Source organism: Haliotis rufescens, unplaced genomic scaffold (assembly GCF_023055435.1).
Source record: "Haliotis rufescens isolate VD_foot unplaced genomic scaffold, xgHalRufe1.0.p SCAF_2, whole genome shotgun sequence".
Lineage (NCBI taxonomy): Eukaryota > Metazoa > Mollusca > Gastropoda > Lepetellida > Haliotidae > Haliotis > Haliotis rufescens.
Window position 1 is genome coordinate 47,434,596 of NW_025963890.1, and position 27,843 is coordinate 47,462,438.

The window sequence follows — 27,843 nt, forward strand, 5'->3', positions numbered from 1 at the left end:
CGGTCGTCAGTTGTGCAGAGTTGCTTCCCTTAGGTGTGCCAGAAATCTATGATAGTGGTTTCGAATTCCTGATTCTCCCTGATTAGGATTTTTGGTTTTTGGATGTTCTCCCACATTAAGCTAACACGTTGTGTTTGTATGGTGTTTAACGCAGCACTCAGCAATATTCCAGCTATAAGAGCATCGATCCACGCAATTGGGATACGATGACATGAATCAACCAATCAGCAAGCCTGACCACCCGATCCCGCTAGTCACCTCTTTCGGAAATCATAGTCGCCTCTTAAGACAAACATTGGACCTGTGAAGATCCGGGGTAGAATAGGTCTTCAGCAACCCATGCTTGCCGTAAAGGGCGACTATGCTTGTCGTAAAAGGCGACTTATGGGATCGGGTGGTCAGGCTTGCTGACTTCGTCGATGCATGTCATCGATCCGAATTGCGTGGATCGATGCTCATGTTGTCAATCACTGGATTGTCTGGTCCAGACTCGATTATTTACAGACCGCTGTCATATAGCTAGAATGTTGCTCAGTGCGGCGTTAAACAACGAGCGGCACATCCTGCTCGAGGTCGTCCCTACCCCATGCTCGGAATACCAAGCTTGACTAACACTGTAATAATAACACATATGTAGAAACGAACAACAATGGACAGACAAAGAGACAATGACGATGCCCTGGACATTGGACATATAGACGTGATGATATAGTAGCCCAGGCTGGCTGACAGTCAATATACAATGAAATGGTGGTGAGGATTAACAACGGGCATTAGCGACTAATACATAATGACAATTAAGTTATGGAGACATGCACATGTCATGGCTACAGGGTAATTAGCCTTTTAAATCAAATATTCTTCAGACAATGGTTGTCGTAAATCAGTCGCTATGGCACAAGTATGCGTGCCACCAACACAACCTCGGTTGGTCATTTTATTTCCATGCACTATCGCGGAGTGGACAAGGTTTCTCATCGCGACTGTCATGCAGCGTTTATGGGTACGGGTGGCCCAGTCGTCCGAGGCGACCCGATTCGCTGTGCAGAGTTGCGTCCTTTCGGCACACCAGAAACCTATGATTGTGGGTTCGAATCCCGGTTCGCCCCGATTATGTTTCTAGGTTTGTCAGTACCACACCCGTGCTCGTTGGTTTCACCGAAGTGGAAAACGTCTGAGACCTGCATCACTTGGGGCTTTCCTCCCACAATAAGCTGACACTCCGTGATATAACTGGAATACTGTTAAAAGTGGCGTTAAGCCCAACTTACTCACTCACTCACTCTCTTTGCTTCGCCTTACCGTGTATCGGCAAATCGGAAATTACAACTGTTTTAATAGATTCAGACAACCCGAACTGACAGTTTTGACAAATTAATTGCTCTGTTTCTGACAGGAGGACGATGTGTTCACTCACTCACTCACTCACTCACTCACCCATGCAGCGTGTCATCAGACAAACTCACGATTATGATAACATAACTAGTAAGGAACAAACACTATTTATTTGAAAGCAAACTGCATAAAAGACGAGGAACATTTAAAGGAAAGATTTTCGAATAACAGACGCTGCGTGTTATACATGACATAAATCATAAGGAAGAGAATTTATGGATGTCAACTTCTTTAATATGAGGAACACAACGTTTCAGAGAACATGCTTACTCCTTCATCAGGTGAATGAATGCCATGAGGCAGAGATCATATATACCGTATTCGACGTAATAAACGCCCCGCTCTAATAAGCGCCCACGGCAACATTTGTTAATATATTGGCTAGTGAACAATCCCAATTAGCACCCCTTCCAATTTATCAATGTACGCAAGACTTATTTATTCGCGTATAATATGCACTCGTGTGTTATATGCACCCTTAATTATGGGCAATTAAATTCTGGAAAAATATATCTGTCGTACATAAACATTTCAGACTGTCAGCATAAACCACGAAATTTACCTTGGAACTCTGTTTTTTTTCTCCAAAATAATATTCTAATAAGAGCCCCCTATTCCTAATTTGGAGAGCGCCCTGGGCGCTTATTACGTTGAATACGGTATGTACAATTAATAAGATAACAAAACGTGGAAACTCAACAAGGAGTGGAAACTAACAAGGGAAGCCAACAGATGATTGGCGCTGATAAGTGATTAGCAATAGACAATGGAAGCCAACACTTTACAGTATGTTGACATCCATAAGTTCTCTTCCTTATGTGTTTTACTTCTAAAGGTCTTTCAAAGACCTGATGACATAAATCACCAAATAACCGACATGTCAGTCCTGATGGAAGGACGCGCTAGGCTACAAGAGCCAACCGGCTAACCATGCATTTAGGTATGATAAGGACGGCGAATAGACTAGTCCTCAACAAAGACCCCGTTAAATGAAACAACTTTCTTAATTGTTTATTTCATTGTTTTAATATTTCAACAGTTACACAATATCATAAATAATTCTGCCAAACATCTTTCCCTCTTTTTCCCCCCTTTGGTACGAGCCATGAACCCCACAAAGTGAATAAACAGTCCCCCAATATACACTGACAAAAACGATATATATCTAGCCAAGTAACTATACCTCCATGTAAATAGTTTATCTAAGAAAGCTTTGAACATTCTGAATGATAGAACCGTCAGAGGACATTGGAACGGAAATAAGCACTATGCCGCGAACATACCACAAAATCATGAAAATACAGACGTTGACGTACTTGACTTGGTCACTATGACCAGAACCGTATGCGAAGCACACATTATTAATGTAATCTACACAAATAAAAGTAATTTTACTCCTGAAACAACAAGCAAGCAAACAAAAAGCCAGTAGATTGAACACCTCCAAGTATAAAAAAACAAAACTTTATGGCATAGGTTAGATGGCACCGAAAGCATTCAGCTGTTTCTTTCTTAAATGTATTCTAGTGATATCGGATTTATCAATTTGCCATTTTTCACATCACTATACACACTTTTTTCGTGCCTCACTATTCTAAGGTATAATAAACTGTGTTGCCACAACACTTTCTTGTCTCATCCGAATTGATGCCAATTTTAAGAGAAGTCATTTCAATCAGCGTTGTCGAAATAAAACGTAATATTTCAGTTGTAACAATCAGACATTACTTAAAAAAAAATAAAAAATGAAGGTATGATAATCGACCATACCCTTTCTACGAAGATTTCAAAGAAATGGTTCTTGTTGCGTTTATTTCGTTTTCAAGTTGAAGATTGGAAAAAAATTGAAAGTCTTAAAGCTGAATTTCTTTTTCTCTGTCTTTTCACTTTTTCTTCTGTATATTCCTTGCTGGTCTTTGTGCATTGGATCTGAAACATCATCAAGTTTGGCACCTGAATCATGATGAGAATTATCATATATACTTTTCAAAACAAAGAAACACATAAGTGGTAACAATATTTTCAAAAGAAGCCTTCGTGGATGGAAAATATTCCATGTTGCACTGCTAGGTGACATACAAGTTTGTTTGCTTGTTTATTTGTTGTTTAACGCCGCTCTCAGCAGTATTCCAGCTATATGACGGCGGTCTGTATAAAAAACGCGTCTGGACCAGACAATCCAGTGACTGACATCATGAGCATCGATCCACGCAATTGGGATACGATGACATGCGCCAACCAAGTCAGCGAGCCTGACGACCCGATCCCGTTAGTCGCCTCTTACTAGAAGCATAGTCACCTTTTACGGCAAGCATGGTTTGCTGAAGACCTATTCTATCCCGGATCTTCACGGGTCTCTACATGTTCGTATTAACTGACGAAGTGTCACAAGACGGTTTTATTGTCATGGATGACCTTTGACATTTGCATGATTCGTTACATTGGCAACAGAAAAAGCAGTTTTCATGTAGTCTTTGGATTTCGTCACAGATATCTTGATCAAGTTTATGACACGTTTTCACAAATCATTCAGATAACAAAGTGATTTTTGAAAATAGTCAGGCCAACACTCAGTAATAACGTAGACTGCAATCAAAATCCTGGCTTTCTCCCTGGTATATTGCTATTATCTTACTCCCTGGAATATTGCTGTTATCTTACTCCCTGGAATATTGCTGTTATCTTACTCCCTGGTATGTTGCTATTATCTTTCTCGCTGGTATGTTGCTATTATCTTCCTACCTGGTATATTGCTGTTATCTTACTCCTTGGTATGTTGCTATTATCTTCCTCCTTGGTATATTGCTGTTATCTTACTCCCTGGTATGTTGCTGTTATCTTACTCCCTGGAATATTGCTGTTATCTTACTCCCTGGTATATTGCTGTTATCTTACTCCCTGGTATGTTGCTGTTATCTTACTCCCTGGAATATGGCTATTATCTTACTCCCTGGTATATTGCTGTTATCTTACACCCTGGAATATTGCTGTTATCTTACTCCCTGGTATATTGCTGGTATCTTACTCCCTGGTATATTGCTGTTATCTTACTCCCTGGTATATTGCTGTTATCTTACTCCCTGGAATATTGCTGTTATCTTACTCCCTGGTATATTACTGTTATCTTACTCCCTGGTATATTGCTGTTATCATACTCCCTGGAATATTGCTGTTATCTTACTCCCTGGTATATTGCTGTTATCTTACTCTCTGGTATATTGCTGTTATCTTACTCCCTGGTATATTGCTATTATCTTACTCCCTGGTATAGTGATATTATCTTACTCCCTGGTATAGTGATATTATCTGTGATGAATTGAGCGTTATACCGGATGTTGCTCTCAAGAAGTCGTCAGATCCGATGGAGCAAGGTTTATGATGTGGTGAGCCACCTTTAAGGGCGGAAAACAGACCGTGTTCATATCCAGGGCAACTTAACAGGTGTGCGTTAATGTGAGGAGATTTAATGTCCTGGCTCTGAAAGCATTAGACATCCTTTTTCAGCATAACAATGCTCGGCCGAACTAAACACGAGTCTCTGATTTCATGAGAGATCAGAACATACTGCCGTGGCCTTCAAGGTCATCGGGACTCAACTCAATGTGAATTTCAAATCTACATATTAATGCATTACACGATTTTTACAGGCCGCTGAATATCACACATACCTTGAAACCTCCTTGGTTCTGAGGCAACCATGGCATCTACAATATGTTGTTGTTCAGATTTCTGCAGAGCGTCCACGAAGATGTCCAGAGCCTGGTCACCACACACGGGTAGGACTTCCACAAACCTCTGGACTTGATCTGGGTTTGGCTGGGGATCCTGCACATACTGGACTATGTTTGGAGTGAGCTTTTGAGAATCCCGTAGGTAGACAAGAGCTGGTCGGACCATGAGGTGCTCCACCAGGTACGAGTAGATCTTCTCAATGATTAGACGGTCTTTGGTTGGCATCGGGCGCACTGAAAATAGAAACACGATGGTATATATATAGATGATTCCGCTGACACAATAAGAAGACTAAAGGAAGAGCAGTTTCGGGCAAATTGGCAGTCCCAGTTTTATACAAGTAATTGAGAACCTTTTGATTATCTGCTTACTTGAAGTTTATGGCAACACAGATCCAATTTGTTCTAAGTCTGTGCACTCGGTCCAATAACAAGAATTAGAACTAGCCTGAAATGATCACCAGAAGGTGAGAGAGTAACAAAGACAAGGGTCGGGGCAATTATTCGTAAGGTCAATCAAACAAAAGTCTACTTGTCTGTTTACTCAAGTAACCCCCCGCCCCCTCTCACCTCGCTGAAATCACCCCACCACCCAATTTATCCCGATTATGTTTCTAGGTTAGTCAGCACCATGTCCGTGCTACAAAATGGTAGATGTCTAAGAACTGCAACACTTTGGGCTTTCCTCCCGAGATGGCAAGCCATGTTATAACAAAAAATTCTGAACCTTTCTTTGTTTTTCGACTTTGCATAATTGATAACTGCTTCTGAGCATATGGTGAAACTCGGGGACTCAAACTCACACACTCTAACAACATGTTCACGTTCTGTGAAAATGGGATTCACACCATAGAGTGCATTTTTATTTACCATCTAAGGGATTATGTATTCCACACTCATCACAGGCCTGTATCAGCTGATTCAGCCTGGTGGCACGGGTTGCCTGGGTAACACTGATTCCGTTCCACTCACAGATGACGGCCCAGAACAGAGTAGCAACATCGCCGGTGTAATCCAGTTCCTCCTTTAGTTCAAGCAGTCTGGTTCGATTAACTCCAAGGCATCTGGAGAACTGATTTATTCTGCTTCTGTCTGGCGAAACTATTAGACAGAGACATGGATCAAAATAAAGCCAATGGTAACAGTAAGGTAAACTAATGTACTTCCATCCCTTATTATTTTGCAAGCGATGTTTCATCCGCGAATGTTTATCTAAACTCGATTATGTAATTGCAACAGTGAAATACCTTCATGAATGTTAGCTTTCTCAACTCTTTACTCAACAAATTCCAACATCATTATCACACTCACAACAATTTGTTAATACACTCCCTCACAAATGCATGCATTGTTATCACACTCGCTCACAAATTCATGCATTGTTATTAACTCGCTTACAAATTCATGCATTGTTATCACTCTCGGTAACAAATTCATGCATTGTTATCACACTCGCTTACAAATTCATGCATTGTTATCACACTCGCTAACAAATTCATGCATTGTTATCACACTCGCTCACAAATTCATGCATTGTTAAACTCACAACAAATTTCTACATTGTTATACTTACCAATAAATTCATGCATTGTTATCATACTTACCAATAAATTCATGCATTGTTATCATACTTACCAACAAATCCATGCATTGTTATCACATTCGCTAACAAATTCATGCATTGTTATACTCACAACAAATTCCTACGTTGTTATCATTTTCACTATTATCAACATTGTCATAATTCTCTACCAAATCTACTTTGTTACAATACTCACTGCTGAATCCCTACATTGTCTCATACTCAATAACAAATTCACACATTATTATCACATATACTAATTCCTGCTTTGTTAATACTTACTAACGAAGTCCTGGATGTTGACACAAAACCCTCTCACAAGAGGCGGCAGTTGGGGACACGTGGTTGTAGGGCAGAGACTGGTTGACGCAGATTCCAATAGCTGATCCACCTTCATCCGTATTTCTTCAAGAATAGGAAGGTGTCCCTGAAACGTTGGTTGACACTCAGCATTTCAAATAAGTACATGCACGTGCATTAAAATACCACCAGAACAAATATGCTTTGCATATGTGCGATGACAAATGTCAAGACGAACTATAATAGAATTTGCCAATTTTAGTCAAATTAAAAACTTCACATTTTTATAAGTAATCCCATATATGATATACAACAGACAAATGTATCAGAGAAGGTAATTTTTTTTATCAATAATGTCCAAAGAAGGATTTTAATCAACGGTGGTAACCATAATTTGTTCCAAGCACCTACGGTATTCGGTAATAATATGAACAGTTTAAATCATAAGTCCCAAGTACAGAATCTGATGGCACACAAGTTCAGTAGCGTGTATGGCCACCATGTGCGTTGGCAACTGCCACACAACGCCTCCGCATGGACCTTGTGATGCTTGTGAACACATGATTGGGAAGACGACGCCATTGTTGCTGCAAAATGGTGCCAAGATCTTGCAAATTCTGTGGTTGGTTCTGGAGAGTGCGCAGACTTCTGCCAAGAGCATCCCAGACGTGTTCGATGGGATTGATGTCGGGAGACCTTGACGGCCAGTCCATGATGTTGACTCCCGCATTCTGAAGGAAATTCCTTGTCAAAATTGCTGTGTGGGGTCTGGCATTGTCGTGTTGGAAGATCAAACCGGGTCCATGTGCTGCCATAAAAGAAGTTCTGGTGCCAGTACCTGGTCGCGTAAAGCAGCAGCGTTGAGGTTGCCACGGATGACAAGAAGCCTGGAACGTGCATTGCCACAGAAAGCACCCCACACCATGACACTTCCGCCTCCGCTGAAAGTTCATGACGGCGCCTCCACACCCTCGCCCTACCATCAGCAAATGGAAGATTAAATCGGGATTCATCACTGAAGACGACTTAATTCCAATTCCTCTGAGTCCATCGTAGGTGTCGCTGTGCTCACAACTGACGTTGACGTCTGTGTAATTGAGTCAGAATCGGCCCGCAGTATGGACGTCGTGCTTGAAGGTGAGCAGTTCTCAGACGGTTTCGAACAGTTTGCGCACTCAGTCTACCCCTAAACAGTTCATTTCTGGTTGATGTAGCCGTCAAAAATCGGTTACGGAGGTGACGTAAGACAATCTGACGATCCTCTGCATGTGACATCACACGTGGTCGACCTGCAACCGTCTGCAACATGCCGATGCCACGTTCACGTTGCATATTTGAAAGGCGTGGCATGACAAATGGCCGTAAAAACTTTGTTTTCTTGTGTTATTCTCTTTTTGTTAATGACTGCTAACAAGTATGGCTGAAAACACGTGCGGTATTATGGCCACGTGACCAGTTGCACGTGAAAAAAACACTTTTGCCACTATAGTGCTGTGCACATGATTTTGATCGATTCACCTGCACAAAAAACGGGTGTTATCTGAAGACAATACGTGGCCATTACTGTTTAAATACACAATAAGGGCCGACAATAATAACTGGTCAAAATGTTAAAATTTTAGGATTGTGAAGTTTTTAATTTGGTTCAGTATATATGCTCCTCTAGAGCCTTACAGTGGACATATTACACCATAATGAATTACTTGGCAAAAGAAACTATACACCAATATTTGATGTGGCTATACATGAAACTGAACAAGAAATGGTTATTCGATGGCCATCTTATGCCTGGCAGTTTATCTCCAATATGGTTGATATATATTTTGCAATATGCTATGTATCTAAACGCGTATAAAAAATCCCATATATGTATACACACATCTTTAAAGGCAAAATAACTATCTCTTTTTGTTATTCGAACTGTATGGAAACATGTTGTACTGAGGATTATCTTTAGCAGTTATCAGACGGTATCCCCTATTGTGACATAGCGCATCCCAACACGTCCACCTTGTATAGATGGATATACCAATTCCATAACTTGAATTCTTTTTATAGTAACTTACATCGATTGGCTCATTGAAACCCGTGTCTTGAGTACTGATGGTCGTGGTGGATTTATTGAGAGAGGCATAACTGAACGAAGGACGATATGGCTTCTCCTGTGAAATAAGGTGTTACATTAAAGGGAATATGAGGGTAAATGTGCGGACATATAATCACAAATCGTGTTGAAACATTCATGGAATACTTTATCAATGTTAGTCATGTTAGCAACGCTGTATGTTAGTCAAACGTACTTCAGGAGACAACGGTCTATCCACTATTATCCCCCCTGTTAGAACAATAAAATAGAAGCAATGAATTCAAGACAAAGACTCAGGACAGACGACCAGATAACCGTGTTGACACCAGGTTTTCGCAAATGGGCCACGAGAATGCGCTGCATTAGCGATATAGAAACAAACCTTCAATAAGTCATGCCCTATGTACTGCCTAATGTGACACTATCCTGGTGTCCAAGTCATCGACCCTCACTTCGTAATGCAACATCTACTTGAACACATTATCTACAGATATATTCTTTACTTCGTGGCTGTTCTTCATTGTCGCTATGGTAATTTCAGCTGCTTTCAGTTCGTCCTTGACTGCTTTTAATTCGTCTTTGGCAGCCAGGAAGTCTCCCTGCAAACTGTCCCTTTGGCTTTCCAGGATTGCGTTTCTTCTCTCCAGTTCAATCCGCTTTTCGGTGTCTTCCTTCACCTGCTCCATGAACATCTGTTCAAGTCTTATTTGGCCACTGACGACATGTTTGTTGCTGTTCTGTACTGAGAAATTCAGACTTCCCATCCGCGATATTTGTTCGTCGACCTTGGATACCAAATGGTGAAGTTCAAAATGCTTGTCATTGTTTTTCTGAAAATTGAATTAAGAATCGACACACATTAAGAGTTATCCACACATGAGAATGCTTGGACTAGTATTAGACAGTTAAGGACCAACAAAATGCATTTCTGAACACTGTATCATAGGTTTTAATTACTCTATTAATCCGAATAGTTGAAGTGATACCTGCACTGTGTGTCCGCGACGTTTTGTTAACACATTTTCAGTCTCGTAGTTGCTCAGGATAACCAAAGACTTCAGTCGCGCAACCAGCGTCTTCAGCTCTTGCAAGGGCTCCATCTAAAGTGGATAAGAAAGTCGCTTCAAAGGATGTGCTTTTTGGTTTGTATCACACCATGTGACAATGTCCAGATTGAGGGACTGCCCAATTGTATTTGTATTGCTCATGTAGCTTAAATATTAACTTCTCTTGGTTTTAAGGTGGTAATCAAATAACTACTAGGGCTTGTTTTGTATATAATTAAAGACACCAAAACCTTAGATAAGTTATTTAACATTAAAAAATTCAAGAAAAAAATGGAACTTTTACAATGAATTGTATATGAATAAAACTTAACCCATATCACACTATGCATGTCATCCTTCTTTGATCCTGGTATGGAAACGATCTCAAAACAAATATCCAGCTTTAAAAAACACCTCACACATTTTTTCCACAGACCACTGGTCTGTGCAATGCATGAATCTTGTGCATGAATCTTGACGTCCCCAGCTTACCCATTCCCTTTCTTAGAGCATGCAGGCTGGTGTAACTGTGATGCGAGGATGATTTGGTCGGAGTTTGGCATGTGAGATAGGATAATTATTATAAATATTTATTGTAAATTTTCCTAATTTTACAAACTTATCCTATCTCATACTTTGCATTTATCCCACGGTTGGATGGTGGGAGACAGATACCCAAGCCTGTAAAAGTCTGCAACCGTGATACACTCTGACGATTATCACTTCGTCTAGGGTCGCCAAAGATGAGAACTCTTGCATGGGTTGCTCACCCAAATAACCTTCGAATGCCTTCCAATTGTGATCATGAACAGCCTTCATGTAGGTACGATGCGCATCTATGATGGTCCGAGTCACTTTTCGAGAATATCCCTCAGTGATCAGTTACAGTGATGAAGCAGTCTGGTGAGTGTGGCTAAAGTAACAGGTCTGTCCATCAGTGTAGACAATGATATCTTTGATCTGCAACATTTATGAGAATGGTGAACCAACTGTAAAAAACGTGCAGCACAGCAACCGCCTGTAAAAAACTCGCAGCACAGGATCCTGCATATAGGCATGCACCCCCCACCCCCCCCCCCCCCACCCCCCCCCCCCACCCCCACCCCCCCCCCCCCCCACCCCCTGCTGAATGGGTATAAAAATCCACATCAACGTCTGTTCATACAGTCCTTATAACGGCAGTAGAGGCCGTGACAGAATGCCAAGACTGAATGCAGCTCAACGGAACAACGCCATTGGGAGATTACAAGCTGGAGCAACTCATCAAGGAGTGGACAGGCACTTTGGCGTGTCCAGACAGACAATCTCCGCACTGTGGACCCAATACAACAACACCAACAGAGTTGACGACAGACCAAGATCAGGAAGACCAAGGGTGACAACCCAAGCACAAGATCGATACACCCGGCTGCGACACCTCCGAGACCGCGCTACCACAGCCACGTCTACAACCACACAGATCCCTGGGGTACGCAGAATATCATATCAAACGGTACGCAACAGACTCAGGGAGGCTGGACTTTTTGCACGAACGAAGTCATGTATTGAACCCACGTCATCTGGCGGACCGTCTGCTTTGGTGCCAACAGAGGGTTAGATGGGCACGTGCAAGGTGGATAAATGTACTGTTTACTGACGAGTCTCGTTACCTACTCACACGTGCTGATGGGCGCGCACGTGTCTACAGACGTCGGGGTGAACGTTAAGCCCTCAACTGTGTGCAGCAAGTTGTCCCATTTGGCGGCGGGAGTGTCATGGTATGGGCCGGAATTCATCACGGTGGTAGGACGCCTCTCGTGCATGTGGCAGGTGCATTGACAGGTGTGCGTTACAGAGACTTGATCCTACAGCCTTACGTTCTTCCTCACGTCAACGTTCATGGCGGACAGTTCCAGCAGGACAACGCTCGACCGCATATTGCGCGTGTTTGTCAGGACCAGCCCAGTCACCAGATTTGTCCCCGATTGAGCATCTGTGGGACGAGTTGGATCGACGCGTTCGCCGAAGGAATCCACCGCCCCAAACACTTCCGGCGCTCCTTGATACACTTCAGCATGAATGGCAGCACATCCAACAGCGTGTTATTGACAACTTGATTGCATCTATTGGTCGTCGGTGTCAAGCGGTGATTGATGCACGTGGTGGGCACAACCGATACTAACATTTTCTGTACCCCTGTGACATTAACTGTATCATGTACATGTGGCTGTCCAGGTGACACGAGTAATGTTTTGAACATTGTGTACATTGATCTTCAAACAGTGTTTCAATTATGGTTTTTGTGTCCTATTTTGAAACAATCGCATTATATTACATTTTGAAAGTCAGTGTCAAGTTTCTTTTTTTTAAGAGTATATATATATATATATATATATATATATATATATATATATATATATATATTAAAAAAAGAAGTATATATATATATATATATATATATATATACATACATACCTCTTGGATCAGACCTTAGAATCCCCATTCAACGAGAGCGTAAATAGCAACAAATTTTGAATTATGATATGGTAGGCTACATTGTCTCGCATTAATGGACGCGATGTTGTACACACGGAGATTAACCTTGAATTCTGCATTGATACAAAGGTTCGCCTTGACCCAGTTTAAATACACTGAGAAATTGGTCAATACTTCGGGGAATTCCCCTTTTCTGTAACGTGTTCGAGCGCGTTGTTTAACAATGTTTAATCCTGCATTGAACGTACTGCACATGCTGTTTACATGTCACACGTAACGTTCTATGGAAGTAATGTATATCTGCGACATGGCTAGACGAACGCAAACACATGTTAAGGTTCTTACAAACTTCTATATCAAACGCGTTGTTATTATTGGGACAGCTATTTCATAACTAATCGACCAAACGCATCCTTAACAAATTGAATGCTAATAATATACATCGTGCGATATGAAGTGCTGGTTCCCACTTCTCTGTCTGTTTTCTCCTGTCACCAGCTTACTGCAAGGACGAATACATCAACAACACTTACCACTCACCTCCCCACACCATAGCACATATACCCATGTAAAAGCGAAATGTAGCTGTGAGCTGGCAACAAGTATAAGCATGACGTCACCCATTCGTGCCGTGTGCACAAATGTTTGATCAAAGTGCAAAAGTAACCTGCATATGTACATCGGACAACCAAATTTAATTAATCAGGCAAATGCCCCCTGATTTGCGTTATCATGAAAAAAGTAGATATGGACTCCAGGTACATGCATCGGTCGTTTTATGTCGCCATCAGTCAATAACAATAAACGCCCATGTGTTATGTTGTTACGTAGATATGAACATATTTTCCCGATCACTTTGAACAAATCTAGTTTTATTGACCGGCGCCGGAAGTCACTGTTTTGAAATTGTTCACTGAGGAATTGTGGGGAGCAGTCATTTTTTGTGACAAACCTTTTCCTGCTCAAATTAATGGAAGCATGAGAAAGATGTAATGAAAAGGTGTTGTAAAGTAACAATCTTAACCTATGCATGGACATATTTTTTTGTTCTAGAAATATTATTTTTTATTTGCAACGACAGCAATTCATTTCTTAAGTTTTTAGTCAAAGAACTGCTCCCCCACACTTTAATGGCGACTAGACAAAAACCAGTCAAACTGAATACATTCGACACGAAGCCACGAGGTGGGGTGAAATGGGTACAAAACTATTGTATTTATATAGCGACGTCCATGCACGTATGTGTGTATGCTTGTACTAGTACAGACTGATGCCTACATATGGTGCTTGCCCCTTGAGATACCATGCTGCTGTTAAACATGAATACCCCACTCAGACACAGTATAGTGACCCCGAGCCGACCAGTCCTTGTTTTAGCCCCTTAACGTCGAGCGCCAGGCAAGGTCACAACAAGTACCTTCTTTTAACGTCTTTTGGTATGACGTTGCCGGGGATCGAATCCCGGAACTTCCGCTCTCCGGGCTGACGCTCTACAACTAGACCACGGAAGCGGTCCATGGAGCCATGATACCAACTGTGTGTTTTCCCATGTTATCAGCTTTCTTCAAGGACGGACGCATCAACAACACGTCACACACAGATGTAGATAGTGAACACCTGCCTTCCGCTCTCCGGGCTGACGCCCTACAACTAGACCACGGAGCCGGTCCATGGAGCCATGATACCAACTGTGTGTTTTCCCATGTTATCAGCTTTCTTCAAGGACGGACGCATCAACAACACGTCACACACAGATGTAGATAGTGAACACCTGCCTTCCGCTCTCCGGGCTGACGCCCTACAACTAGACCACGGAGCCGGTCCATGGAGCCATGATACCAACTGTGTGTTTTCCCATGTTATCAGCTTTCTTCAAGGACGGACGCATCAACAACACGTCACACACAGATGTAGATAGTGAACACCTGCCTTCCGCTCTCCGGGCTGACGCTCTACAACTAGACCACGGAGGCGGTCCATGGAGCCATGATACCAGCTGTGTGTTTTCCCATGTTATCAGCTTTCTTCAAGGACGGACGCATCAACAACACGTCACACACAGATGTAGATAGTGAACACCTGCCTTCCGCTCTCCGGGCTGACGCTCTACCACTAGACCACGGAGGCGGTTCATGGAGCCATGATACCAGCTGTGTGTTTTCCCATGTTATCAGCTTTCTTCAAGGACGGACGCATCAACAACACGTCACACACAGATGTAGATAGTGAACACCTGCACGACAGATAACGCTGACACACAATCTGACATATTATACTGAAAAGCTAAACATAGCTGTGAGCTGGCAATGACGGAACGTTCTTTTCCGATTACATTGCAATATCCACAATACATAAGACGTTATACAAACCATGAATTATTCAAGCCTACACTTATACAGGAAAATACCCCTTAGACTTGCCTGATCATGGGAAAGGTAGCTATACGTCGACTATTGACTTAAGGTCCTAACATCGGTCGTCATGTATCTTCATTAGTCAATTTACAACATACATGGACCTTAATAAACCACATGTATTGACCTCAGTAATGTTGGTTGGCTGGTTGGTTGTTTTACGCCGCACTCAGCAATATTCCAGCTATATGACGGCGGTCTGTAAATAATCGAGCCTGGACCAGACAATCCAGTGATTGATATCATGAGCATCGATCCACGCAATTGGGACAGGATGACATACATCAAGCAAGTCAGCGAGCCTGACCACCCAATTCCGTTAGTCGCCTCTTACGACAAGCATAGGCTCCTTTTACTGCAAGCATGGTTTGCTGACGACCTATTCTATCCCGGATCTTCACGGGTCGACCAGACAATCCGGTAATTGACATGAGCATCGATCCACGCAACTGGGATCGTTGACATGCATCAACCAAGTCAGCGAGCCTGACCACACGACCCCGTTAGTCGTCTCTTACAACAAGCATAGTCGCCTTTTACTGCAAGCATGGCTTGCTGACGACCTATTCTATCCCGGATCTTCACGGGTCCACCTCAACAAACGCCGCTGTTACATATTGTAATAAAGGGATAAGAATAGTTTCCTGATCACCTGACTGAATAGATAAGTGCTTTCTTTGAAATAGAGAACGTGTAAAAAACCTTTCCATTCAAATAGTGAGTGTGTGAGTGGGTATGGTTTAACGCCGCATTTGGCAATATTGCAGGAAAATCACGGCGGGGGAAATGGGTTTCATACATTGTACCCATGTGGGGAATCGAACCCGGGCCTTCGGCGTGACGAACGAACGTTTTAACAACAAGGCTACCTCACCGCCCCTCCATTCAAATATAGATACTGTTTGTCATGGATATTTTAAAACGCATTGTAAAGTACATAAACTGTGACATAAGTCAATAAATAAATCCACAAACTTGCACCAAACTTCCTGATTTTGATCTTTGTAAGTATATTCTGCGGGTGGAGCGGTGGTGTAGACCGGTTGGTAAAGGCCTGGGTTCCAACCCAACCTTCGCACACTGTGCTATGTATATTGTTTGTTTCACAGGCCGATGTGTTGCCGGATGCGAGCGGCGTGACACCAAGCACACTCACTCTAGATAGCATACAAGTACAATGGCGACTCATGGTTTTCGCAGAACGGAAGAGCATGTTCTTCCTGCTGTTACGACATCCCAACATTCATATAACGTTTGTTATAAGATCTTCCATATGTCACGACTGGGTGCCATTAGCTGTTCGCGGGGGCCACAATCTTCTTCCAAACGTCTTGGCCTGGGATCGGTATCAGTGAGTGAGTGAGTGAGTTGGGTTTAACGCCGTTTTGGACAGTATTCCAGTTAAAGCACGGCGTTTCAGCTTCACGTGAGAGTAAAGCTCGAAGTGATGCAGGTCTTAGACGTTTATTGCGAGCACGGGTATTGTGCTGACAAACCTAAAAATATAATCGGGTCAAACCGGGATTTGTGTACCCAAAGGACGCAATTCTGAGAAGCGAATTGCGGCGCCTTAGACAACCTGGCCACCCGTACCCCAGGTGATCGGTAAGTTCAATTATTTAATATAGAGCGTAAACGTATTTGGATGTAGATCTGAATGATTAATGTAATGATGAATTAATACAAATGTGATGTCTACGTAAACATTAGGAGACGATGTAGCTTTCCAACGGGTACTCCATGGAAGAATAAACGAATGTGATATTTAAGAATTCACAAACCAAAACATATGGAATACTGTAAGGGACATTCTCGCGATCTCGCATTCTCGCGATCTCGACCTTTGGAAACGAGGTAAATATGCCCAAACCACGAGAATGCGAGATTGCGAGAACGCGATTTGGCCAAATTCTCGCGTTCTCGCGATCTCGCATTCTCGTATTTTTGGTACATAGCACTTTTTGTCAAAAGTCAACAACACGAGAATGCAACATTTGGACATGATGCAAAAAAACGCAACCTCGCAATCTCGACTTGTCAAATTAGGCCACAAAAACACGAAAACGCGAGAACGCGAGAATGCGACATTTCATTTTCTCGCGATTTCGCGTTCTCGTGTTGTCCCTTACAGTATTCCATACAAACCCCTTTGACTTCATTCGTGATTATTGTGAGGTATTTTAGGCCATTCATATTATATGGCGTTTCTCATCTACACGGCAACATCAGAGCGAGTGTTCGATCAGGAGAAAAAGGAAAAGAAAAGAACAAGTGCCTAAGGCAGAGAATTTATGGATGTCTACTTCTTTATTATGAGGAACACAACGTTTCAGAGTATATGCTTACTCCTTCATCAGGTGAATATTTCCTCAAAATTAAGTTGACATTCATAAATTCTCTTCCTTATGTGTATCACTTCTAAATGCCATTATTCAAAGACTTCAGGTGCCTTTGGTTGAGATACAACTGATAAATTATTTGTTATACACGAAGATGGCATTGTGTGTTCATGTCTTGTTTGTTGTTTGAACCTGCACTGGTCAATATTCCAGCAATACGACATTTTAAGATATGTGAATAAACTGTGAATAAATTGTCCTTATATGTATGTCGGTTGCTATGCAACTGCTGATATCTTAAACGGCGGAAATGTCGGAGGAAATTAGAGCTTATAAACTTCCAAAGTAATATAAACCGAGGATTTGCATGAAACGTTAATTTCTTTTTTTATTGAGAGGTGAATGATTGAATATATTTAGGCGGGAGAATGGATGAACATACATAAAGAGCAATGACGGTAATTTAGGAGCGATGGAACATGAGAAACACACACATAACTACAGAGGGTGTTAAGGTTTTCCTAAAGAGTGTGTCGCATGGAGTGTGTTGGAATGTGTACCTTATACAGGAAGGTTTCTACAGTCTAGAGTGAACATCTTACAACTGATATTCAGGGTTACATTCCAAGAACATGTTTAATCTGTGATATACTGCTCATTTATCGCGACAAACAATTAAACACAACATAACATTTTATTTGTAAAATCAAAAAGAGAATGCATGAAAAAACAACACAGAACTAGATTGACGTGTTTTTTAAAATATATTTTCCTATAGGAGTATCCTTTTGCCCTTTCAGTCATCTATATTTGGGAACATCAGTATCATAAATAATCAGTATGAATAACAAGAACCAGAGTTTACATAAACAATTTCACAAAGATATGTGTTTATAAGAAAAATGTCAGGTTCCAGCTGCCAATGCAAAAAACATCCTACCCTTGTCGGCAGTGAGAGAATGTTGTTGATACAACAGAATACAGTATACTGCATAAACAAGATTGCAAGTATCCAGATGAAAGAAATATGTAAATCTAAGTATATACAGACCTAAGTACACATGCATAAGTCATTACGTTTGTTCATATAAATACATCAACAGCATACCCAGATCCAGGTAATAATAAATAGAGTAAAACCCGACTACAAAACTGTTCAAAACAGCCACCTCGAATGAAGGTTAATCTCATTTTCTCCTAATCTCAAAGCCTTTTCATAATCATAAAAAAATCTCTGCTAAAAGCAGAGCGATGCTAGGCATGAACTGATGTGTCCATATACTTCATGGACAAAGTACTATATTGTACTTTGCAAGGTCTGTGCCATCTCAATAGCATGTGGTTCATAGTGCTAGGACACTTCACACACCAAAACATAGGTCTTCTCTTTTGAAACTCCGGGCTACTTGAGCCAAAAAGAATTATGTTTTTCGTTCACGGTTGAGGCTTTTTCAACGCTGTGCTTTAGACTTTTGCTCATGATTTTTGTACAAGGAAGTGTCCGCAATGATTGCCACATACTGAAAGTATGTTTTTATTAATTACATCTATATATATAAAACATGTACATCTATATATATATAACATGTACATCTATATATAAAACATGTACATCTATATATAAAAAAACATGTACATCTATATCTATAAAATATGTACATCTATATTATAAAACGTCAAAGCCATATAATGACCAGTCTTCAAAACAGATTTCATTGGGTGTAAAAGGCAAAATAGTAATGATATTTAACCGAATGGATTACTGAAATCCGTTATGACATCATGTTTTTGCGAAAAAAGAAAGTATGTCTTGCCCTACTGGTAGACACGCCATGGAATATATTGGAAAAAAACCCTTCTTTCATTTCAAGAGAATGTTGGGAAACAATGAAACAAGTGCAAACATTTTCGGTACCCCTTTCTTCGCAATGACCAAATGCAATCCACAAGTTAAGACACTAATTCCAACAGTGATTCTTTACATAAATAGGGAAACACATATAATTCATGTCCATGAAGTGCGTTCCGTATTCTCTCGATATTCTATCATGTTCTTCTCTACGCAATCCATGTCCGGTCTACAGTCATTGCGGACTGGTAGCTTCAAGACTGTACTTCTTTGATTTGAAGATCCTGAATGGTTTAAAGTTTAATTTAAATCTGCTTTTCTTTTTCGTTTGCCCAGCAATATTCTGAGATCGATATAAAACTTTCTTGTCTTCTTGCATCATAGGTGATGAGTAGTCGCATGACTTTCTGAACCTTTCGGGGTTGGTCGCTACAATAGTATTTGCGATGTGTTGTTGTCCAGATTTCTGCAGAGCGTCCACGAAGATGTCCAGAGCCTGGCCACCACACACGGGTAGGACTTCCACAAACCTCTGGACTTGATCTGGGTTTGGCTGGGGATCCTGCACATACTGGACTATGTTTGGAGTGATCTTCTGAGAGTCCCGTAGGTAGACGAGAGCTGGTCGCACCATGAGGTGCTCCACCAGGTACGAGTAATTCTTCTCAATGATCAGACGATCTTTGGTTGGCATCGGGCGCACTACAAATGGTTATAGAGAGGCTGTAGTGCTCAAATGTGACTCTGGAGGAACCTCTCTGGATTCAGGACACCAGTTAAAACGTACAAATGAATACGAAATCAATAACTTTTTCAATCAGAATTTCGAACCGAATCCAGAATAACCACTCTGTTCCCAAACATTTTGTCCTCTTAAAAAGGTTATTGCTACTTACCTGATAATGGATTAGTTATCCAACACGCATCGCATGCCTGTATGAGCTGGTCCAACATGGTTGCACGATTTGCCTCGGTATTATTGATGCTGTTCCACTCGTAGATGACGGCCCAGTACACACTTGGCAGGTCCTGTTTGTAGTCATGTTCATCCTTTAATTGACAAAGTCTGGACTGGTTCACTCCAATACATCTTGAGAAGTTATTCATCCGACTTTTCTCTGAACCTGAAGGAACAATGAACTACTAGTATCTCATTTTCTATCTCTTCCCACATGAACATATCTGAAATGGATTCCACATTTTGTTTCAAACGCCGTTCGACGCCGTCGGTATATGATGATACACAATGAAGTTACCGAGTCTGACCACCTCATCCATTTAGTCACCTTGTACAACTCTCACGGTTTGCTGGGGACTATTGTTATTGGAACTCAAAAGTAATAAAAATTACATATACTTCACAGTTATAATACCCATCATTTGCACAGTCAGTGTGTACTGTACACATACATTATTGTCTCATCCACAGTAAAAGTTATCCCTCATACCGATACTGACCAAATTATGCTGACTTAAACTTCAACATGTTATCAAAATATCCAATTACCATTTCAAATATTGAAAACAAGCACACTTCCTAGCTTCACTAAGGCATTTTGTCTCGATTATACGCCCAAACAGATTCCAAAGAGCGTAAAAGGCAAAATAGCGATTAAAACTATATGAAGGGATCACTGAACATCAGTGATGACTCCAGGTGTTTGACATGTGCATGGCACAGCCAACCATTGTTAAGATAACATTGGCTAGATATACTCACTGACTGAGTCCTGGATGTTGACACAAAAACCTCTAATTAGAGGCGGAAGTGGTGGAAACTTGGTTGTTGGTGTAGGGCAGGTGGAAGCAGCTTCAAATAATTGTTCAATATTTTTCCGTATTTCCTCGACATCCTTGTGAATTGTTTCCTGAAAGGTTTTAAAAACTAATTAAACTTGAATCTAAACTTCCAGAAGGGTCAGTTCTGTTAATAAACCCACAAAACGTAAGAAGTTAAAAAACTAAAAGGAACAGAAACTAGGAAGGTAGGTGACAAAGTGCTGCAACATTCTTATCATAAAATGTCGTGATATTTGATATAGCTTCCCTCGTATGTTTGTTTTGTTATTTAAAAATGAGAATGTTTTTTGTTTGTTCGTTTTTTGTTCAGCTCTCAGTATTTCAGTATGAGAACAACCTGTATATACCACTCGATTTAGTTATTCGCCTCATACAACAAGCATAACTTGCTGTGGAATTCCACGGGAACCAATGACGTGGCATGAAATGGTAGCAATATACAAACCTCGTCAGATTCGGATTTTAGGCGAAGATTATTGTGAATGCGACAGAATAGGGAGGGAATGACATAGTACCAGGGACAGAATTCCACAGAACTAATAATGACATGTTAATGAGCATCATAAATATTATTGAAAATCTTACAATAATAGTCTCACTGAAACCTGTGTCTCGGGTATCAACTGTGGTTGTTGATCTCCACCTATTGATGGAATGTCTGCCGAAGGACTGATCATGAACACCGTTCTGTGAACAAAAAGTGTTATCCCATGAGGAAATATTTTCATCGCCTGCAGGTAAACTGGTTTTGAAAATTACTCCACAAACCTACACGATGATGTGTTACAAACTGCAGTTAAACCCCTGAGAGTTAAGTCTTATTACCATGACACTTTAATCGGAAATGAGCTCACAGATCTATTCCAAAGGTGACTACTTTTCTACTCTTTCTCCAATCACCTACCTCATCAAGGTCATCATGGGACACACTCCTTCGAAGAAGTGTGTGTATTTCGTTGTTGTCCTGTGTTGTCTGAGTAAGCTTGTGCTCAAATTCCTTCGTTTCGTAGCCTTCCAATTTCCCTGTCAAATATGTTACACGTTGCTCCAGAAAATCACAGTTCCCTTTAGCTGTTGCTTCAGAATCATGGGCTTCAACCAACTTGTTCTGTAGAATGGCATTTTCTCTCTCCAGTTCTACGCGTTTTCGGTCTGATTGCTCTGACATTTCCCTCATCATTTGCAACAGTTGATCGACCTTGGCGACTAGCCTCTGTATTTCTTTGTTTTCCTGTAATCATAGTACCATGTCCACATCCTCAGCATATTGTAAATAAAATACAAAAAACATTGTGTGTGTAGGGGAGGAAGGGTTTAATAACGCCAAAATTCAGCAATATTCCAGCCACATGACAACGGCTTATACATATATGGAATCTGGACCAGACGATTCAGTGATATGTATCACAGACAACGTTCCACGTCAAACGCAATTTTCCAAGTGACCGTGCCGACAATTCAGTCGTCTGGTACGTCGAACTTCGTCAAGTCCAACGGGTCTGATCAAAACGTGTCATCTTGTTCGGCGTTACTACTTACTTTCTTGAAAGAAAGAAACTGATTCTTATGCTGTGGGCGAGGACATGGATGAATAAGCGAGTGATTGAGTTTAAGGCCACGTTGAACAGTATGTTTGAGGAACTAGAGGTGACCAGTGATGATAATCTGGGCGAAACTGGGCTCAAGGCCACGATCTGTGCTTAACGACTTAGACGGCAGGACCACCTGAGCCAACACGACAACATTAGTGAGTGCATGAATATGCCGCTTTTAGCAATATTCCAACTGTATCACGACGGTGTACACCAGGAATGGGCTTCAGACATTGTGCCAATGAGTGTAATCGAACCCGGCGTGGCGAGCCTACCTCATCTCCCTCACGGTGACATTAACCTAGATGTGGCATTTGTATGGTATAATCCGTACTTGCACTGATTTTGGGGGATATCGCTTGCTAGGCCTTTTATCAGTTTCAGCCAAACTTTCGGCTAAAACACTCTTCAGGAGATTGAATGTCGTCTTCATCTTCTGAAAAGGCTCTTCCTGCAAAAATACGAGAAAGTTTCCAAGGTCAGTTTTGCACCTTTAAAAGAGCACATTCAGAATACAGTACAACTCTGCGTGAGGACGATCTCTGCCGTACGCCACATGTCACTTAGACAAGCATCCAGTTTTTTTGTGCGGGTCCTTCGACGCGACATCACGACCATCTGACTGTCAGGCCAACGGCTGAGCTACGCCAACACTGTTAAACTAATAGAAAACGTACCTAGTCATGCCAAAGAAGTTACGGAAAATAACGGAACGGGTCGAATGGTACTTAGGGATGAGCCGAAATATCGGTAAATGAAAACGGCTACAGGCGTTGAATTACCGAATGCATATGAATGAATTTTTAAAAACGTTTTGAGTGATTTTGTGACACACAAGTTTGTGAGGGAACATTCCTAGGATAATGTAGATCATTGTAAGGAACGAGAATCGTTCAGACAGGCTACTGACCCCACGAAGGCAAGTCGGCTTTTGAATCATTACTGAACAAATGTAGCAAGTGAAAGTGATTTGGATGAAAATTTCTTGCAGCCAAAATTTTCTCAGCAACCCTGATGCTAGGCTGACGTCAGCTAATGCTAAGACTATCTGGTAACTTAATTACGTTAATAAAATCAAATGGCATAGTGACGTACATGTACCTGAAAGATTTGTGGTACTGAATTCTAGGGTAGGCCAAAATTTGCTCATTTTAATGCAGTATTGTTATCAAGAAGAGTTGTATCTTTTGTACCTCAGCATGAGTCTCGGCAGTATCAACTTGTACATGTGTTGTAGTTTGTAGACCACTCGACATGCCTCGTCTGTCATTCCCACTTGTATGAAATACCCCTCTGCTCGACGACATCCTGTCCTGGCCACTTGATGTGCTCCTGTCCTTGAAACTCAATGTCTTGTTCCCGCTGTTCAATGATGTATTGTCTCCTCTACGTAAAAACAATGCTTGATTCGACGTCTTTATGTCCTCTACGATTGACGTCATGGTGTTTGTTCCTCTCGACGATATTCTGTCTTCTCTGCTTGACATAATTCTGTCCTCTCCCCTTGACGTCATATTGTCCGGCCTTCTCGAAGTCATTCTTTCCTCTCCCCTTGACGTCATATTGTCCGGCCGTATCGAAGTCATTCTGTCCTCTCCCCTTGACGTCACATTGTCCGGCGGTATCGAAGTCATTCTGTCCTCTCCCCTTGACGTCACATTGTCCGGCCGTCTCGAAGTCATTCTGTCCTCTCCCCTTGACGTCATATTGTCCGGCCGTCTCGAAGTCATTCCATCCTCTCCCCTTGACGTCATATTGTCCGGCCTTCTCGAAGTCATTCTGTCCTCTCCCCTTGACGTCATATTGTCCTGCCGTATCGAAGTCATTCTGTCCTCTCCCCTTGACGTCATATTGTCCGGCCTTCTCGAAGTCATTCCATCCTCTCTCCTTGACGCCACTCTGTTCTCTGTCCTTGTCGTCATGCTGTCTGGTCGTCTTGGCTACTATCAGTCCTCTCTATTCCGACAGTAGAACGATTCAGACCACACTAGTCATTCAGCGTCGAATTACATCTGGAATATCATTGAAACTGATATTGATGGCAAAAAGCAAAGCATAGTAAGTAGCAATATGTAAATGTAATAAACATTATTCTGACGATAAATATGGCCATAAACATATCAGTTAATACGATAGAACTCCAGACAATATCGTTGGTTTACATGAACAATTCTAAACTCAAAATATCAGTGTATATGTAACACTTTCGATTCATAACAGCAAGTGGTATGTGCCTTATAGTTCATGAATACATAATGTCAACATAAAACGACAATGTGAAAATGGAAATGTTAAAGTGTTAAAATAATTTGCACACATAATGCATCATAACGATCGTGTACATTGACAACAATTACTGTGGATTAGTCAGAAACTTACGGGGAACGTCAGAAATATGCTTTCCCAATATATCGTTATGTTAATGAGCAGAGAACAAGGCATATATTTGTATCATACGTCGAGTTAATGAGTGTTGCTTAACACAGTGAGCAATATTCTGAGCAATATTCCAGCTGTATGACGGCGGCTTGTAAACAATCGAGATTGGGCCAGACAACCCAGTGACTGAAAGCAGGACCAGTGAGTCTCACCATCAGATAGGATGTCACGAAATCAGCAAAGCCACTAAGACTTATCCCCAATCCATTTTTGTTGACACGCATAATTTACTGGGGGCCAATTATACCACGCATTCCATACAGGACGCAATAAATATAGTAGCATATCTCCACACTTTTGTATGGATAACAACTTTTATTCTTTCTACGAAGTTTCAGAGCTACTTCTTGCTCCTTCGTCAACATTCACCTGATGAAGAAGCAAGAAGAAGCTCTGAAACATCGTACAAAGATGAAAGAAGTTGCTTTTCGTAAAAAGTGTCATGTATTCATATTCTCCCAACTTTTAAATGCCTATCCAAAACTTCGAAGTATTTAAAGTTGTTCTATTTATAGATTGTCTGCTTTGTATTGCGATTTGATATGAGATCGTAAAAGCAACGGTCGATATTGATTCATGTAAGCCCTATGCAGCACTGTTTGATGCATGTGTGTGAATTCAAAATATTTCTAGTTCATTTCTAATTTTGAATACACATCATGTGGCCATGGTGAATGACTAAAACCAAATATATTTCTGTTTTCAGAAGTTTAGGAAATATATATAATCTCATATATAGTCGGGGCGATGGATACGTGACCGACTGGAAACATACTGCATGATTTCAACAACACAAAGGGTGGTTAAATACTCTGCACTGAACTTCAAATTCTCTATAGCCTGTCTGTGTGTTATCAGTCGCTATTGTATGTCCCTGGGTTGCATAGGAACATGTCAAAGTGACATTGTTCTCCGCCCCGAAACACGAAAAGACGTAACTGCTATTTTCCTTTTTGTATTTGCATTGACCTTTTGCACATTCCACCCGTTTCTGTATTACATGCTGATCTGAATTCACGATATAACGTTTCATTATTTATTACAAGAGCCATTAGATATGCCACATGAGTCAATTCAAGCAATGGACGTATAATATCACCAAGGAATGTAGTAGTTTATCAGAACTTTGACCCTGATGTATGTAAAACGATTTGTCGAAAGTCAGATATGCCTTCTATACTTCCATGATATATTGTACCTCTGAATACGGATTTTCATAGGTAAAGTAAGTTTTGAAATTTCACATTTCTATCGCCTCCATCCATACAACCCATCGGTATGTAGGTCACCAACTGTCTAGCATTATTGTGGCTGTCTACGTAACATTGAGAAGACTTACCTTGACGTTCACACCCGCATTATGTCCCACACCACACCTTTGGACCAGTGAAATCAGAGACGTTATACTAAGGGACAGGCCTCAGGAGTAGATAAACATTAACGATCTCTGGCGCGCCCATGAGTGTATTTGATACATTGGGACGCTTTTCTTCTGTCAAGACGCACGACACATGCGCAGATGCTCTTATCTGAGGACCTCTCATATTGCTTGGGGACTCCCCTTAGCGCCTGTTCACCTCACGTGACCCAATAGCTGTTTATGATGACGTGGCTTGAAACCTCGTGAAAAGAACTCCATATATCGAGACGGTGCTTTTACTTCCTGCAGATAAAAGGCACTCGCTGTTTTGACGGTGACCTCGCGGCAATAGTCGGTTTAACCTGTTTATTTTGTCTTTGGTAAAAGCCGAACTCAACAATTTAACCTGTAAATAATCGAGGCTGGACCATACAAACCAGTGACTGATATTATGAGCAGCGTTCCAAACTCTCGGAGGATAGTGACACACAATGAAGCAAGTCTCCGATCCTGACCACCCGATCCTGACCACCCGATCCAATAAGCTTTAAAAAGGATATGTTTCTCGGGCACATTAAAAAATGGTCACCTTGTTGATGAAGCAGATTCTGTTATCCATGCAATAAACACAAACGGCACTGGCATTGTAGTAACGGTTTCAATGTGAGCCGAGTGAGAAACATATTGTTATAGAAGTCCAATATAAACAGTAATTGTCATCAGAGTACATTTAGTAAACCTTGTCCATCGTAAGTGTCACCTATTTCCGTTATATCACGATCTATCTGCAAATGTCCATTCACAATTTTCCCATTAAAGCAAATAATAAGATTATAGTATCATAGATAGTTACCTGGAAATGAACTTCATCTATCTGAATCAACTTTGTGGGTCATGTTCACTGTTGATAGCTATGTTTTTCTATCACTGAACGTTCGCTCGAGCAGCACTTGTCAGGCATGACCTGATTACCACCGTGTGTCACTACGCTATTTACATCCTTGAATAATATACCTACTGTTATCATTATGCACTATCATTGTACAGGTTGATTATATTTGTTCACTGTTTGGATTCATGATGTATTTTGAGTGATAAGAACAGTGTTTGTTAGGGACTATTTCTTGTATACACTCTTGCATCGTGGCTATTTTTAGAAAGTAAGTCGACATTTGATCTAGATAAACAATGACCTAATACACTGGTTATTGAAGATTTTGCGATAATATATTGCTATTATCTTACTCCCTGGTATATTGCTATTATCTTACTCCCTGGTATATTGCTGTTATCTTACTCCCTGATATGTTGCTATTATCTTACCCCCTGCTATATTGCTATTATCTTACTCCCTGCTATATTGCTATTATCTTACTCCCTGGTATATTGCTGTTATCTTACTCCCTGGTATATTGCTGTTATCTTACCCCCTGCT

At 41.2% G+C, this 27,843-nt stretch overlaps 2 protein-coding genes across 8 annotated transcripts in view; both read right to left on the reverse strand.

Annotated features, from left to right (window-relative positions):
* Positions 1-1,490: 1,490 nt before the first annotated feature.
* The window catches only part of LOC124142216, a 50,042-nt gene continuing 23,689 nt past the window's right edge, over positions 1,491-27,843 (reverse strand). Inside the window, exons 1-9 of one of the 6 annotated variants that reach the window (XM_046510551.2) lie at positions 13,156-13,778; positions 10,911-11,100; positions 10,081-10,194; positions 9,598-9,924; positions 9,075-9,170; positions 6,991-7,135; positions 5,997-6,227; positions 5,064-5,360; positions 1,491-3,324 (exon numbers count right to left, since the gene is read on the reverse strand). In XM_046510551.2, the coding sequence (XP_046366507.2) occupies positions 3,206-3,324; positions 5,064-5,360; positions 5,997-6,227; positions 6,991-7,135; positions 9,075-9,170; positions 9,598-9,924; positions 10,081-10,194; positions 10,911-10,946 (1,365 nt within the window). In that variant the 5' untranslated portion in view covers positions 10,947-11,100; positions 13,156-13,778 and the 3' untranslated portion in view covers positions 1,491-3,205. Of the gene's footprint in view, positions 3,325-5,063; positions 5,361-5,996; positions 6,228-6,990; positions 7,136-9,074; positions 9,171-9,597; positions 9,925-10,080; positions 10,195-10,775; positions 10,884-10,910; positions 11,101-13,148; positions 13,781-27,843 lie in introns of those variants that run through there. The other 5 variants (XM_046510550.2, XM_046510549.2, XM_046510552.2 and 2 more) reach the window with 5 other exon arrangements.
* On the reverse strand, positions 18,049-26,576 carry LOC125382085. Of its 2 annotated transcripts, XM_048400070.1 has the most exons (9): positions 26,388-26,576; positions 24,154-24,621; positions 23,803-24,105; positions 22,944-23,060; positions 21,922-22,248; positions 21,603-21,704; positions 20,938-21,085; positions 20,114-20,341; positions 18,049-19,919 (listed from the first exon to the last, which is right to left on the reverse strand). In XM_048400070.1, the coding sequence occupies exons 2-9, from the start codon at positions 24,529-24,531 to the stop codon at positions 19,453-19,455; spliced, it is 2,070 nt and encodes a 689-aa protein (XP_048256027.1). In that variant the 5' UTR covers positions 24,532-24,621; positions 26,388-26,576; the 3' UTR covers positions 18,049-19,452. The 2 variants fall into 2 exon arrangements, with proteins under 2 accessions (XP_048256027.1, XP_048256026.1); XM_048400069.1 differs by having other exon boundaries at positions 23,803-24,621; positions 26,388-26,571.

Bases quoted from the DNA above. Each gene is read 5' to 3' on its own strand.
- LOC125382085 (XM_048400069.1), bottom strand. From the start codon at position 24,531: ATGACGACAAGGACAGAGAACAGAGTGGCGTCAAGGAGAGAGGATGGA. The intron at 20,342-20,937 runs GTGAGTATATCT...TTGTTCCTTCAG, and splicing joins CAACATCCAGGACTCAGTCA to GTTCAGAGAAAAGTCGGATG. The intron at 19,920-20,113 runs GTAAGTAGCAAT...AACCATTTGTAG, and splicing joins GATAACTAATCCATTATCAG to TGCGCCCGATGCCAACCAAA.